Source organism: Ictalurus punctatus, chromosome 22 (assembly GCF_001660625.3).
Source record: "Ictalurus punctatus breed USDA103 chromosome 22, Coco_2.0, whole genome shotgun sequence".
NCBI classification, from domain to species: Eukaryota; Metazoa; Chordata; class Actinopteri; order Siluriformes; family Ictaluridae; genus Ictalurus; species Ictalurus punctatus.
In genome coordinates, this window is record NC_030437.2 from 9,102,004 (window position 1) to 9,118,564 (window position 16,561).

Consider the following 16,561-nt stretch of genomic DNA (forward strand, 5'->3'; position numbering starts at 1 on the left):
ACAGACCCCTGACCTCAACCCCACTGAACACCTTTGGGATGGAACACTGACTGCACCCCAGACCTCCTCACCCAACATCAGTGCCTGATCTCACTAATGCTCTTGTCTGAATGATCACAAATCCCCACAAAATCCGCCCAAATCTAGTGGAACGCCTTCCCAGAAGAGTGGAGCTTATTTTAACAGCAAAAAGCAACTAAATGTTGAGCGGGATGTTAAAAGCACATATTGGTGTGATGGTCAAGTGTCCAAAAACTTTCGGTTATGTAGTGTGACTGGCACAACAGGTCACTAAACTTGCATACGCATTATAAAATGTTATACTGTTTAGCCATATCTTGTTTGCTCTTGTTCATTATGAACACCATGTGGTCTTCCCTACATTGCAATCTGTTCTCAAATGGAAATATAAGCATAATGTACAAAAATACATGAAATACACATAACCACACATAAAAAGCTTTGAATTATTTATTGCAGAAAAATTGAGTTAAAGCACTGCACAATTCCAATGCTTGTGTGAAAACAAGGTGTATTCCTGAGTCACTCTCAAAATGCAACAAAAGCAACAATGGAACAAATACCATAAGAACAATATATTTGATGCACTTGTGCTAAATAAGGAAATAAGGTTCCCTGAAAACAGAAAAGCTTTATAAATCAAGAAAATTTCTTGGTTAAAGAATAAGTCTTGTACTTGTATGCCCTTTTTTGTCACTGGTTTCTTCAAAGGGATGGTCAAAACCACTTACGAATTCTTCTGAGGAATTTTAATTGTTACCTGCCGGACCAAAAATGATAACACAGATTAATTTTTATGATGGGGAAATGTCAAATCATATACCATCATAAGTTGTGATTCACGTTTTGGATCGATGGAGACCAGCACATAAGACATATCAATATAAGTCATGCTATAGCCGGTTACCCATGTTGTCAAAAATGCTGTACTCCATTTGGTTGATACAGATCACAGATTAATAATTTAACTTATTATTAATAAGTTCTTTACTTTCAATGGCATGAATGACAATAACATATACCTAAATACTTTTGCCAATCATAGACGTTTCAAGTTATCATGATTAAATCAGTCATTTTTCTCACGCCCCGTTAGATACTAATAAGACAGTGTGAAAGATTTCATGTACTGTGTCACAAGGATGAGGTGTGCATGCTTACAGTTTTGACTTCAGTGTAGTTTTCCAGGCCATACTCTCCCATTTCACGCCCAGTCCCTGAGGCCTTGTAACCACCGAATGGAGCCTGAACTCCAAACACATTGTAGCAGTTAATCCTGTAGACATGAAAAATATGAAAACCTGACTGAGTGGAATGAATATGCCACATTCCCTTCTCCAAAAAACGAAAAAAAGTTTCCCCATAAAATGAGCACAAATGTGTGCAAATTTATTTGTAGACAAAAGCCAGTATAATAGTCAACTCCAGATTATGGACACGTCATTAAATTGAATGTAAAAATAAAAAGTCATAATATTTTTATCTTCACCCCATGGGGGCACTGTATAGTTCTTAAACAGAATATCTTTTTTTTTTTTTTCCAACTGGTTTATTTTTTAAAATGCAAAACCCTGGCTTCGAATTTATCAGCACCCCAACATTTAATATTTGCCGATGCCTCGCCTGGAGAGAAAAACACCTCTAAGCCTCTTCCTGTAATGTCTAACAAGTTTGGAAAACACTTGTAAGGGGATTTTGTTAACAACATTTTTCATTGCAGACCACAGGCTTTCATTCATTTCTCTTCAGTACAGGATCCAGAGCCTATACTGAGAACACTGAGCATGAGGAGGGAATACACCCTGCCCATTGCATGGCACCATGCACACACATTCACTCCTTCTGGCAAATTAAATTCATCAATCATTCAATAACCCACAGGGACATGGGGAGAACATGTGAAACCCCATGAGAACAATAACCATCGATGATCTTTCCTGACTAATCGGTGCATGGTAATCATCCTGCGCAGCTCGGATTAAAACCTAACCCTTGGAGTAAAAGTATGTTATTGATGTACCAGACAGTGCCAGCACGAAGACTGTTAGAGATGTACTGCGCCTTGTTGATATCTTTCGTGAAGACAGCAGCTGCGAGGCCATACTTGGTGTCATTGGCTCTCTCAATCACCTCTTCTATGGTCTTAAACTTCAGAATTTGCATAACTGGACCGAAGATCTAAAAAAGAGGTAGCAAAGCGTAACTGAGAGTTTAAATTAAGCGAAGCACTGAAAATATTTGGTTTCTGTTAAGTCATGATGTAAGGGTACAATCACATAAGAGGTTATTAGCTTCGGCGTCACCTCTTCACGAGCAATTTTCATGCCATCCTGAACATCTCCAAAGATAGTAGGCTGGATAAAGTAACCGCGGTCTGCTCCAACACCGCCTCCACACATGAGCTTTGCTCCTTCACGTTTCCCACTGTTTATGTAGCCCAGAATCTTCTGGAACTGCTCATCATCAATCTTTAGCCAAAAGAGCAAATAATACAATTGATAATAACAAATAATATATGAATATACTATATACTTTTACAATGAATATATATGGGCAGGCCCATAAATATTTGGACACACAACACTTTTCTTATGTTAAACTTTCAGCTTTAATTTGAGGGCATTTATATCGGGTGAACAGTGCAAGACTAACAGCACTTTTTATATCCCTTTTTAAGGGAACATAAATAACTGACTGCACACTTGTTCCATGGCCAGGTGTGTATCATCACCTCATTATTTCACTTACGAGTAAGCAGATATCAAGATCAGATTTCAAGTGTGGCATTTGCATTTCAAGGCATTAGAGGTTGACCGATTGATCGGTTTTGCCAAAATCCATCACCGGCAAATTTTGTTGTGTTATTTGAAGTGTCTGTATTTTTATTTGTTATTCAGAGTGTTACTTTTTGGTTCAGTTTGAATGCGTATCTTTTATTTACTTTAATATTTATTAATAGTGACTATATTTTAATGTTTATTTCATTTAAAAAAGTACAGTACATTTTCATGGTACAGTCAGTAGTGTTTTTTTGTAATAAAAGTTCAGGAATATTTTACTTTGTGTGTTATGTTTTCATTTAGTATAAATTTTTTAAAGACCATTGATTGATAAATTGGTCATCGGCAGGTACTGTATTGGTATCGGTACAAAATCGGTATAAAAAGCGCCTTTGTCATTCACCCGATTTGGATTCAAAGACCCTCAAATTATTGCAGTCTGCAATTTGAGCTCATATTCATTATTTAATTTCAACTCCAATATACTGTGGTAGACAGCTAAAATAATAACTCTGAATGTCCAAATATTTATGGATCTGATGTATGTGTGTGTATGTGTATACAGGTTGCACTTATTATTAATTGGACAGATCCTGGATTGCATGAAAGCTTGCTTATGCCTACATTAGCATGTTACACACATCCCTCTTACATGTCACAATCTAGTGTGAATTCGTGGTACAGGTCACTCTGACTTGAGCATCACAGATTTGTCATTACTTAAGTGTGACCCTCTCTAACCAAAATCACAGCTATAAAGATTCAGCAAAAAGCTCCAAGAAAACCATACCCTGGATCACCCAGTGAGATGGGAAAGCAAAGGTTTTTGTAGAAAAGGTTTATATGGGCAAGGTGTGCCCCACAGCCGTACCTGCGGTCCGTGCTCAGTTTGAAGGTTAAATGGATTTCCCACAATTCTCTTTTTTGTTTTTTCCACACTGCGCTCGACAAATTCATTGTAGATGTTTTCCTGCACATAGGTGCGAGAACCTGCACAGCAGCACTGACCCTGGTTGAAGAAGATGGCCATGTGAGCCTGGTCCACTGCTTGCGCCACTGCCAGAACAATGAAAAAAGTTCAACAAAATTGGGATTTGTCTAGATATTAAAGCTAAATTCACAATGCATTGGCTTTCAGCAACAACGGAACCCAAATATACTTTCTGCAGTGGCAGACTAAAGAGATGCACTGAATTCAATTCTGAAAACAACCTACACAGAAAATGTACTCACTGTCGGCATCAGATAAAATAATGTTGGGACTCTTTCCTCCCAGTTCCAGAGTTACTTTCTTTAGGTTGCTGGTGCCAGAGGCTTGCTGAATTAGGTGACCTACCTACAGAACATGCACTGGAGTCAAATAATTTAGAAAAAACACTTGCACTTATAAAGTATGAAAAAGAGCATCCATGGCAATATTTTGATGCAGACAGCAGCACATCCTGGTGTGCAAGTTAGAGACAACAGCGATATGAATCTTGTGAGGCAGAAGAAAGATAATACATGATGACAATAAAACAATAACTGCATTTTTTTTAAACAACAAAAACATACAAACTTTGCTCTGGTGATGTGATCTGTAAAGAGATGTTTAATTAATATTTCTGAAAGACTTCAGTCAGTGTCTGGAGTTGAGGAAAAGTCTCCAGGAATGAGGACTTTTTAGTGACAGTAACAGTTAAGTGACAAGCTGCATTTTTTTGTCTTATTTAGAGAGAGAGAGAGAGAGAGAGAGAGAGAGAGAGGCTGGTGAGGGAATGACTGTTTATAGCAGTTATAATGAAAATGAACTTGCTTCTCAGATGTTCCACAACAGTAACTGTAACTATAAACCAGGGGTACTCAATAGGCAGACTCCGGTCAGGATTCGGATTGGAGGCCAGTCCAATCCAGGCCGAGATCTGAATCAAACACCTGGCTAAGTGATTATGTAATCATGCATGTATAAAAGTTTGGTGTGAATGGCCCTTTAAACTAGCGTGTTAATCCATCAAACAGTGTTGTGTGCCAGTCTTGGTGAAATATAATAGACATCATGAATACTGTGGTACTCGTCAACTACCTGAAAGCATCATCTGCACTGCAGCATCATTTACTGTGCATATTCCTGATGCATCAGACCATTATTTTCCTAGAACCGCATGCCTCACCATTTTTAAACTACTTGTATGTTAAACACTCATTTTACCTAGCAGTTAACTAAATCTGGCACAATGCACATCCCTAGTTGACACGCAATGTGCAATGTCCACATTTAATTCTGAAAATCTATACTGTTACCTCAGTGGAGCCAGTGAAGGCAATCTTATCCACATCAACGTGAGAAGAGATGGCAGCCCCAGCTGTAGGGCCCATTCCAGAGATGATGTTCACAACACCTGGAGGGAAACCCACCTAAAGGTAACAGATTGAGAAATATCTATGCAGAATTTTGTGTATATGTATACATGAAATTTGTTGAGATGCAGGTATCTTAGGCATATTTAAGTCTAAAGGTAACAGCTCAAACCTCTTTGATCAGGCTGGCCACGTAGAGTGCAGTGAGAGGTGTCTGCTCTGCCACCTTCATCACTACGGTGTTACCTGTAGCCAGAGCAGGTCCCAGTTTCCATGCCTGCATCAGCAGAGGGAAATTCCACTGGAAGAAAAAGAGAAAGATGCTAACCATCATTACATGGGCAACATGAAGTCTAAAGAGGACTTGTTTGTTTTTACAATGCATGGTTTTCAGTGCTCCCTTTCACAAAAGACCAGTTTTACACAGCAGGTGCTACAGAGCAAGGTACTGTATATACATTCATACAGTGCAGCCCTTATGATAAAATGAAGATTTAAAAAAATGCAATGTAAGTCATCAAGATATTTCGTGTGTTAGGTTTCCATAGACGTTTCTTCATTATTACAAGTAACAAAATAGTAAAATAGATCACTTTATCTTGTGAGCAGCTTTTGTATCCTCTCAGTTGTAATAACTGCCTCCTCTAATTCTTCCTGGCATTTCTGTTCTAACTCTGCCAGATGTTTGAAATTCACACACTGCCTTCTTCAAATCAGGTCTGGAAACTGACAACTTCTTCCTTTGGTCTTACTTAAAATAAGACCTTTCCTGTATATATCGTATACACACACTGATCAGTCATGACATTAAAACCACAGAGAGGTGAAGTGAATAAAATTGATTATCTTGTTAAAGTGGCACCCGTCAAGGGGTGGGATATATTAAGAAGCAAGTGAACAGTCAGTTCTTGAAGTCGATGTGTTGGAAGCAGTTAAATTGTGCAAGTGTAAGGATCTGAGCGACTGTGACAAGGGTCAAATTATGATGCCTAGATGACTGGGTCAGAGCATCTCCAAAAGAGCAGGTCTTGAGGGGTGTTCCAGTGGTTAGTGCACTGGTTAGTACCTACCAAAAGTGGTCCAAGGAAGGGCAAACGGTGAACCAATGACAGGGTCATGGGTGCCCAAGGCTCACTGGTGTGAATAGTGAGCGAAGGCTAGCCTGTCTGGTCCGATTCCGATCCCACGAAAGAGCTACTATAGCACAAATTGCTGAAGAAGTTAATGCTGGCCATGATAGAAAAGTGTCAGAACACCCCTGTCTGGCACCAAAATCACCTACAATAGCCATGTGAGTAGCAGAACTTGACCATGGAGTAATGGAAGAAGGTGGCCTGGTTTGATGAATCCAGATTTCTTTTACATCATGGGGACAGCCGGATGCATGTGCATCGCTTTCCTGAGAAAGAGATGGCACCAGAATGCACTATGGGAAGAAGGCAACCCAGCTGTGTGAGAGCAGTGTGATGCTCTGGGCAGTGTTCTGCTGGGAAACCTTGGGTCCTGTCATTCATGTGGATGTTACTTTGACACGTACCACCTACATAAACATTGTTACAGACTAAGTATACCACTTCATGACAAATTCCCTAATAGCAGTGGCCTCTTTCAGCAGGATAATGCTCCCTGGAAAAACTGTTCAGGAATAGTTTGACAATCCCTCAGTAGACAACCCCTTTTCCCTGAAGTCCCTTAGTTCTCCGATTAATTGTTCCTCTCACCAAAATGATGTGTGCTAATCTCCATCGATGGAGAAAGGGGCATTTTCTGAACAATTGTTCTATGAATGCCAATCATTCCTTGTTTTTTCACATGGCATTTTCATATACCAATGGTTCTCTCTCATAATTTTGGACCACCCCTAGCTCATATCACTGTGAACAAGCCTCATAAGCCTTACACGGTCTGTGTTCGTCATACAGGGGGCGGGGGGGATTTAGGTGCCATACCAGCCTCTTCATGCTTAGTTATTCTAGGAGAATATACTTCCCGCTGTTATTGCAGCACCCCACCATGTTCACTTCTCCACCCTAGCAGGATAGGGTAAATGTTTATGCCAGATTGGTATTGGATATGTGGTTCACAGGCCTATTTCTACCTCCACGCTAATTGGAATGGCATTTGTGCCCTCATCCACTTAAGTAATCCTATTACTATTATTCTCTCCACTCCACTTGTCAGGAGCATGCGTTTACTAAACTTTCAAGCAAGAACTAACTGCCATTCGTCTCACCACTGTACAGAACAGGGATCAGTATTGCAAATACATGCCACCCAACGATGATGTCCATGGTAACATCTCTAAGGCAGTAGAAGGAATGAAAACAGTTACAATGAAAACAGTCTTTCTTGTGTATCTTCACTTTCTCTCTTCTTAAATAATCGTAACCTGGAGATTCTCTAGTTTCAAATCCCAACACAGGCATCTTACATTACGGACATTGCAGTTTATTGCTCTGGCCACATCTGCAGTATTCATGCCACCCTCCAGCAGGCCTATGGCATGTTCACGCAGGTGAGCAGACACCCTAGGCATCTTTCTTATGGTGTTTTTTTCTGGTGAGTCAGTAGAAAGGTCTCTTTAGTGTCCTAAGTTATTGTAACTGTGGCCTTAATTGCCTTTAGTGTCTTAAAGACTGTCACACAGGTGCATGTGCAATAATTTTTATGGTTCATTGAACAAGCATGGACAACATTGTGTAAACCCTTTCCAATAAAGATCTGTAAAGATTATTTGGATTTTTTGGATGAGACAGAATTCAAAGTATATCTTTACTGGTTGCACACTTGTGAATTTAATTGCCATTTTTACCCATCAATCTACAAGTAAATATAATGACAAAGTGAAAACATGTTTTTAAGAGATTTTCAAAAATGAATTAAGAATCAAGAACTGAAATCTCTTATTCACAAAAGTATTCAGACCATGTGCTATGGCACTCCAAATTGTGGTCAGGTCATCCTGTTTGCTTTAATTGTCTTTGAGATGTGTCTAGAACTCAACTGGAATCCACCTGTTGCAAACAGATTTGGCAGCTTGGAAAGGCACACATCAGGGTCTATAAGGGCCCACAATTTACACTGCACTGTCAGGACATAAACCAAGCCATAAACTCCAAGAACTCTATGTGGCTTTCCATGATCAAATTGTGGCAACGTCAATGATATTTACATTTATACATCTATTCACTTAACAGACGCTTTTATCCAAAGCGACTTACAACTGAGAAAAATACAAGCAAAGATTATATTGTACAAGGCAAAGCAAGGATATAAAACAATTTGTAAGGTTTTGAGTGTTCCCAGGACCACAGTGGCCTCAATAATCTTGAAACAGAAGAAGCTTGGCACAACCTTGAACCTTAATAGAGTTGGCCATCCAGCCAATTGGGGCATCTGTGAAAGAAGGGCCTTGGTCAGCGAGTTCAGAAAGAACACTCTAAAAGTGCTCCAGAAGTCCTGTGCAAAGATGGGAGAACCATCTCAGGAGCACGCCATAAATCAGGCTTTTATGGCAGTGGCGACTTGAAAGCCACTGTTGATTAAAAGGCAGAGTACGGTGCATGCGGAAAAATATTCTCTGGCCTGATGAGACAAAAAGTGTACTCTTTGGGCAGGATAGCAAGCAAACACTATGTCTGGTGAAAAACAGGCACTGCACACCACCTGGTTAATACCATCCTTACAGTGAAACATGGTGGCGTCAGCCTCATGCTATAGGGGTGTTTTTCAGCAGCAGGGACAGGGAGACTTAATGATTGAGGGATAGATAAATGCAGCCAAATATTGTCACAACCTTGAAGAAAACCTCCAGAATGCACACAAACTCAGGCTAGGCCTTCATGTCCAATATCAGTGCCTGACCTCACTAATGCTCTTTTGACTGAATGGGCACAAACACCCACAGACACACTCCAAAATCTTGTACAAAGCTCCCAGAAGAATGGAGGGTGTTATAGAGTTTGGGCTATGGGTAGCCTTTCTCATAAAATAAAACACCCAAGCCTGCCTAAATCATCCCAAATAATGTGGCAAATTGTGGTATGATCTAATGAGACCAAGGCAGAGCCTTTGGGACATAATTCTAAAAAAAAAAAATGCTTTTGGTGCAAAAACAAGAGAGCACATCATCCAAAGAACTCCAACTTTCATGCAAGGTCAGACATAATAATAATAATAATAATAATAATAATAATAATAATAATAATAATATCAGTTGGCTGCTGATAAATGTATTTATTTATTTGCCCTTATCTAATAAATAACCTTATGTTCATTAAACTAATAAACCATATGTTATACAGAGTGCTTTTTACACAAACCTACCCCTACTGCCAAAACACATCACTGCCAAAATGATGCTAAATTTATCCACAGCTTGTGTAACACTCGTTTACACAAGATGGCTTTTTCCCCTTCAAGACAGAGCACGGAAAAAAGTCCTGTCAATGTTGTTTAAATAGGTCTCTGCCCCAGAACTGCAATGTTTTCCACTCATCTTTCATCAAATTTTCTTATCTCATGAGGAAAACAGCCAATCTATTCAACGCTAATGTAAAAGAAAGATTTGCGTCCAACAGCTGTAGTATACAGCCAAAGCTTATTACACAGAGTTAAAAAAATATATAAATATATATATGTAGTCTTCCCTTCATGTACAATTGACCAATGAAATATTTTTTTAAGAATGAGGCTAAGCAAATATGTAATCTATTGCCGCATACTTGTCATTTTGAGATGGTAAAAGTGACATTCATTCTTAAGCAGTAGGAGCAGAAGGATAATTAATACATCTTAAGAAAGAAATCTGAAAATGAGCTAAAACCACAAAATATTTCTGACCATATTAATTAGAAAAAAAGAAAAATAATATTGACAAAAATAAACCTTAAGCCAAATAAACAAATACTTACAGGAATGATCTGGCCACACACTCCAATAGGCTCATGTCGGGTATAGCAGAAATAATCACCATCAATTGGAATGGTCTTGCCCTCCCATTTATCAGCCCAGCCTGCATAATACCTGCAGAATTCCCATAAACAAAACACACAAACAATTCACATTTGAAAAATCCATAGATATTGCACGTAGGAGAGTTGAGTTTGGTAATACATTCAAAATTTCCAAATTATATTTTTATTTGAACAAAGCTATTCATCCATCCATCCATCTTCTATACCGCTTATCATCTTCAGGGTCACAGGGGACCTGGAGCCTATCCCAGGAAGCACAGGGCACAAGGCGGGGTACACCCTGGACAGGGTGCCAATCCATTGCAGGGCAAAGCTATTCATTACGTCTTTATGAAATGTTAGTAGTATACACACACACACGCATATTTTTTTTACTTACAGCCAAAAAAATATTTTTTTATTAATGCATACAATCACCGAACACTTTATTAGGAAAACCTGTACACCTACACATTCATGCAATTATCTAATCACCCAATCATGCGGAGCAGTACGGAGCATGAAAATCATGCAGATACGTGCCAGCAACTTTGAGTAATGTTCACATCAACCATCAGAATGGGAAAAAATGTTTTCCAAAAAAAATGTTAACCATGTTTTCTTGGTACGCTTTGGGCTCGTTAATACAAATCAATCATCGCTTGAATGTCACAACTTATGAGAGTATTGTTACTGACCATGTGCTTCCCTTCATGGCCACAATTTACCCATCGTCTAATGACTAAAACAAGCATGATAATGCACCATGTCACAAAGCAAACGTCTTCTCAAACTGGTTTTATGAACATGACAATGAGTTCAGTGTTCTTCAGTGGCCTTCCCAGTCACCAGATCTGAATCCAATAGAACACCTTCGGCATGTGGTAGAACGAGAGATTCGCAGCGTGAAAGTGCAGCTGAAAAATCTGCAGGAATTGTGTGATACAATCATATCAACATGGAGTAGAATCTCAAAGGAATGTTTCCAACATCTTGTGGAATCCATGCCACAATGAATTGAGGCTGTTTGAGAGCCTGACCCAGAATTAGTATAGTGATAGTATAGTGAATAGAATGTTTTGTGCGTGTATATCTCAAAGACATGTAGCTGGTGAGTCATTTCATATGAAGGCTCTATTGGAAGACACACTGATACTCTGACTAATGCTAGATTTGATGTGGTTCTCAATTGATTCTCCTGTTCAGCCAAGGACAGTGATGTAAAATATACTGGATAAGCTGAGACATTTCTAATATTATTTGCTACTATACTACTGGGCACTCCAGTTCATCACTCAAATTAAATGCAAAACTTTATCAAATCTCACCTTAAACATTTGACCACCATGGGCAAATCAACTGTGTAGGCCACAGCATATGGCTTTCCATTGTCCAAAGTTTCCAGCTCCTGCAATACAAACATCATGAATAAATTACATGAAAACAAAAGAAGTTTTTAAAAAAAAAACTGCTGGCTTTTGTTTTGACTGAATACATCAAAAATGTATCTTCCACAGGTTTCCTCCATATATAGTACAGTGCAAAATTCTACTTAAATTACATAAAACTAGATAATTTCTAAGTCTTTTCAACTATACGTAAAGTTTGAACTTTTAATGTAAGATGACAATAAAATGACTATGTGCACTTAAAGCATGAGAATATTTAATTCCATTTTTATTTATAACACACAATACACAGTGACAAGGAAAAACCAACATGAGGAGGAAACAGAGGAAACCCTGAGCAGAACCATACTCAGAAGGTAGGGAGATTTATAATCACAGGGTCACTGCTACTGTGTTCTCTGTACAAGCCAGATTTTTATGCACTTTGACTAGTAATTGTACAAGAACAACTATGTACAGAAGGAGAACATCTAGGGTTTGGCTCTCCATATCGCAAAAAATATGTTAATGTGATTCACTCATAATCCCTTTTTATACTATAGCAATTAATTATACACTAATAAACAAATATTATCTGCAGAACAAAGCATGCTCACATGTGGCAAGATTGCTGAGTCACTGTCAGATATGTCAGCCCTGATAAGGTTCAATAATAATCTTTCGCAATTCAAATATTACAAATAACTCAATATTATTCAAGGGGGAAGCAAAGTCATAATGACTGGGCAACTTGCGCTAGATCTCTTTCCCTCTGACACTGGCCAAATGCAACATGACAGTATGCAGAAAGGGACAATTGCAGCACATTTATTTACCATAGCAACTAGTCCAGTTTCCTATTTTATTTAATTACAGAGCCATACACAGAGCATTACCCAGTCACACAGGCCAGGCCACATTTTCACATTTTCACATAAAGAAGATCAAGCTGTCATTGTTTCCCCAGTTGTGACTATAAGCAGATTCTTTCTTTGTGAATTAAAAGAAATTAAACATATTTTAGCACTTTGCATGCAATCCAGCACAGTAATCACAGAAAATGTTGTCCTAAACCAGGGGTATTCAGTTCAAATTTGTAAAAATCCAGTTACATAAATTTATTTGCTTAAAAATCCGGAAAAGCAACAAACATAACTGAATAGTAACAAAAGCTACTTTTAAATGTTTAACCATTCGTACTTATAGCTATAAAAACAACAATTTGTAAGAGTTATGTTTTGTTTCATAGTGGCGCTTCATGGCACTTCAACTTTTGATTAGTGCTATAGACTCTAGATCTATTTTGAATTTGGAGCTTGGAGAATAAGTACACACTTCTACGTCCATTCATCTTTAAACATTGATTATCAATGATCATCATGGGTCTGCATCTGGACCCCAGACCACGTTGACAACCCCTTCCCAGCATAGATTCATGCACACTATCCCATCATAATTGGATAAAGCAATTGTCACTCACTGCCAAGTAGGCAGAGTCCCTCTCGATGCAATCAGCCAGGCGATAAAGAAGGAGTCCACGCTGAGATGCGTCCATGTGCCGCCATGGAGAACCAAGTCTGAATGCGTCCTTTGCAGCCTTCACAGCTTTATCTACATCTGCCTGAGAGAAGAGTCGTAACAGACAATTGAGGCACTATGAGGACATAGACATCTTTTCTATACAGTTTTTAGTAAAAAAACAAAACAAAAAAAAAAACCACTAGCAAGAACCAACATGGTCAGATGTTCTACAATCATTAGATCACTAAGTTAATCATAAAATAGTATGTTCATAACAAGAAAACAACAAGGGAGTGAACAGTATTTGATCAGTAAATCAAACCTGGCAAGTGCGAACATGCACAAACACCCAACCACCTACCTTATCACCTTCTGCAACCTGGCAGATGACTTCACCAGTGGCAGGATTGAGGGTTGGAAAGGTTTTCTTGCTCACAGCATCATGCCACTCGTTGTTAATGAAGAGCTGGAAGAAAGTAAACCCAGGATAAAATGCTCAATTAAATACAGCACAAGAGTAATTGTTTTTAGACTGTTAAAACCCTGAGCTTTTCTGCACTGCACTACAATTAGATTATGACAATCTACTATAGATCAGTATACCAGGTTGCCTAAAGTAACCTAGCTAAATGCAGTAAAGTTTGTTTCAAATTGACAAATTCAAATTTCTGTCTTCAACAGCTTTCAAATGGCAGGCTCAAAAAGGTTAAAATATCAGCTACAAACAATTATAATTATTCCCTGGTAATCGATGCTGTTTAATCTGTAATAGCTAGGAGACCTAAGGGACCGTCAACAAATTACAGGTTTTGTTTACAGGTTGTGTTGAATGAATAGTACACTAATAAATGAAATGATATGTATACTACAATGTAATTACCATAAACATATGTTTCAATTTTTTAAATGTTTGAAATGTAATATTAAAAAGATGGGTAATTTATATATTGTATATGCATCTATTACAAAATTGCTACTCTGATTTATAGAGAAGATAAACTAGATAAACTGATTTAGCAAAGAAATGTAAACAAAGAAATGGCGTCCTAGTAATGGGTTGTCACAGACAGATATTTAAATGAATTTCTTTAAAAAATGTTAAATAGTTACAGTTAAAGACTATTGTTCCAAAACAAGTAGTGCCATATCATGCACCTTCTGCAGAATATACTACATATTTTTCATTTTAGTGAATTAAATCTTTACCCATTTTTAATGAATTTTTAATTGGAAAAACCTTCTCTAGAATGTACTACACTTTTTAGTTTGGCAAGTGTAACTTTCATGCATATATTACACAACATTTACGGAAGATACAACATCTCTCTTAAAACCAAACCAAAAGTGATGAGTTTTAATCTTAAATGCATGTTTTCCGTTTAGCTTTCAGATACAATTAAAAAAATTGCCAAAAGTATGTGAACATCTCAGCATCACACCTATTGTGCTTGTTGTGCCTATTGTGCACACCTATTGTGCCTGTTGTGGTATTGTTGTTGTTCACATTCCAAACCCATATGCATTAATATGGAGTTTCACCACTTTTGCTGTTATAATAACCTCCACTCTTCTGGGAAGGATTTTCATTAAATTTTGGAGCATGGCTGTAGGGATTTGTGTTCATTTAGCTACAAGAGATGTCGGGTGAAGAGGCACGTTCCAATTCATCCCAAAGGTGTTCACTGGGGTTGTGGTCAGGGATGTGTGCAGGACACTCAAGGTCTTTCACTCCAACCTAAACATAACCTTTCTTCATGGAGCTCACATTGTGTACAGGGCCATTGTCATGCTGGAACAGGTTTGGGCTTCTTCGTTCCAGTGTAGGGAAACTGTAATTTTACACCATACAAAGAAAATGTGCATAATATTTACAAATATACTTTTACTGTTCAATGGCCATTGATTTCTTTCAAAATAAAAATTAAATAAAACCAACAGAATACAAAGTTCACCTAAGTAAAGAGTGTAGTATATTCTAGAGAAGGTGCATAATATTGCCTATATTGTTTTGGATCAGTTCCTTCAACCATTTTGGTGCTTTTGGATCTTTTTCCCCTGAATAAAATGTCATTTAAATGATGTAACGGTAAAAGCCTTACCAAAGTAAAGATTGCAGTATTTTTAACAGAACGTGCATTATAATTTACAAGTTGCTTTGAACCAATACACATCAGTACAGCAATACAATAGTGTTTAGAAGCTTTAGAATTTTTATTTATTTATTTTTGTCCAAATAAAAACTCATTAAAAGTTGCCAAAATGAGATGACTGGTATGTTGTACAGAAGATCATGCATGATATTGCATGAATTAGTTTTGGAACAATATATTGATCTGTTCAACAGGTACTGTTTTTGTCCCCAGTAATAAATGTTGAAAACTCACTAAACTAATCATGAGAAGGTGCACAGTAATCTACTTAGATCAACTTTCTCATCCACTCTGAACATGTCCACATAGTTTCCAAAGATTGACAGAAATACGTCAAGTGTTCAAACTAGCAGTTGTCAGGTGAAATAATATTGTTCAATATGCAGAACCTTGCAGAAAATCATGATGACATATTACAGAGATGAGTGGTTACTATCACGTGGTTAACATTTTCTGTTTCTGTTAGTGTCAATTATTAATCATTATCCTTATTATTAGGAACTCAGGAGTTTATTCGGAGAAAATGTTCTGCTCGTTTCGGATCTCGATTTGGTTCATCGGTTGAATTTGACTCTAACTTTACCATCAAAGACTACAGGAACTGACTCTTGTGTAAATAAAGTACAGTATCAGGAAGTAGAGGTTAGTGATGAGCAGAGAGAACATGTTCAGATCTGGTGTATTCGTGCAGATTCATGAGTAAGTGCGTCACTTTGCCTAAAATGCACCGCTTCCTAAGCAGAACAAAAACAGAGGAACGTGTTGGTTAGTTGCCAAATGCGTCATTTTGAACCCCCATGACTGTCCTTTACTGTACCTTGTTGTAGTGAACCTCGGGCTGAGGGTTCGGTGCAGGAATTGCTGCAGCGGAAAACCTGCACGCGGAAATGCGGGAGATGTGCGGGACGACTCGTGTGAGGCCGGTGCGGAGCATGACGGATTCACGCAACAAGTGCTTCTTTAGTAAACTTTGCAAACCAACTAAGAGAAACGTTTCGGGCGAGTTGTTTTCTTCCCCAACGGTATCGCAACAAATCCCACCCCGATGCCGTTACAGGCGGGATATTAACGCAGAATCACAGACAATCCGCCAATCCTAGCGCAGGAGGCGTGTTTTTTTTTCCTGCTTGTGCTAAACTAGCCAATCAGGATACAGAAGACTGGATTTGTGATTTGATTTGATCACGTGAACTCCTAGCCAATCCTAGCGCAAGAGGCGGGATTTGGGGAACGCAGGCTGAATTTAGTGGTGTTACATTATTAAAGGTTTTGCAATCAATATTTTTCATTCCTTATTCATATAAATAATGTGGGAAATTATGTAGAATTTTTTTTAAATAGCTTAAGCCACTGTCTTAAAATAAGTGTATTACGTAGACTGAGGACAAGGTGTGCATTGCACTTACTGA

The 16,561-nt window shown here is 38.2% G+C and overlaps 1 protein-coding gene across 1 annotated transcript; it reads right to left on the bottom strand.

The window, feature by feature from the left end:
- Positions 1 to 457: 457 nt before the first annotated feature.
- LOC100304853 (aldehyde dehydrogenase 2 family member) lies at positions 458 to 16,194 on the bottom strand. The gene is made up of 13 exons (XM_017452074.3): positions 15,970 to 16,194; positions 13,364 to 13,468; positions 12,962 to 13,102; positions 11,422 to 11,501; positions 10,052 to 10,163; positions 5,311 to 5,439; positions 5,082 to 5,195; positions 4,035 to 4,137; positions 3,673 to 3,857; positions 2,325 to 2,489; positions 2,042 to 2,199; positions 1,183 to 1,297; positions 458 to 781 (listed from the first exon to the last, which is right to left on the bottom strand). The coding sequence occupies exons 1-13, from the start codon at positions 16,084 to 16,086 to the stop codon at positions 749 to 751; spliced, it is 1,557 nt and encodes a 518-aa protein (XP_017307563.1). The 5' UTR covers positions 16,087 to 16,194; the 3' UTR covers positions 458 to 748.
- Positions 16,195 to 16,561: the final 367 nt, after the last annotated feature.

Bases quoted from the DNA above. Each gene is read 5' to 3' on its own strand.
- LOC100304853 (XM_017452074.3), bottom strand. From the start codon at position 16,086: ATGCTCCGCACCGGCCTCACACGAGTCGTCCCGCACATCTCCCGCATT. The intron at 11,502-12,961 runs GTGAGTGACAAT...TTTGTATTGCAG, and splicing joins GGGACTCTGCCTACTTGGCA to GAGCTGGAAACTTTGGACAA. The intron at 5,440-10,051 runs GTAAGTATTTGT...TTTTTCTTCCAG, and splicing joins TGTGTGGCCAGATCATTCCT to TGGAATTTCCCTCTGCTGAT.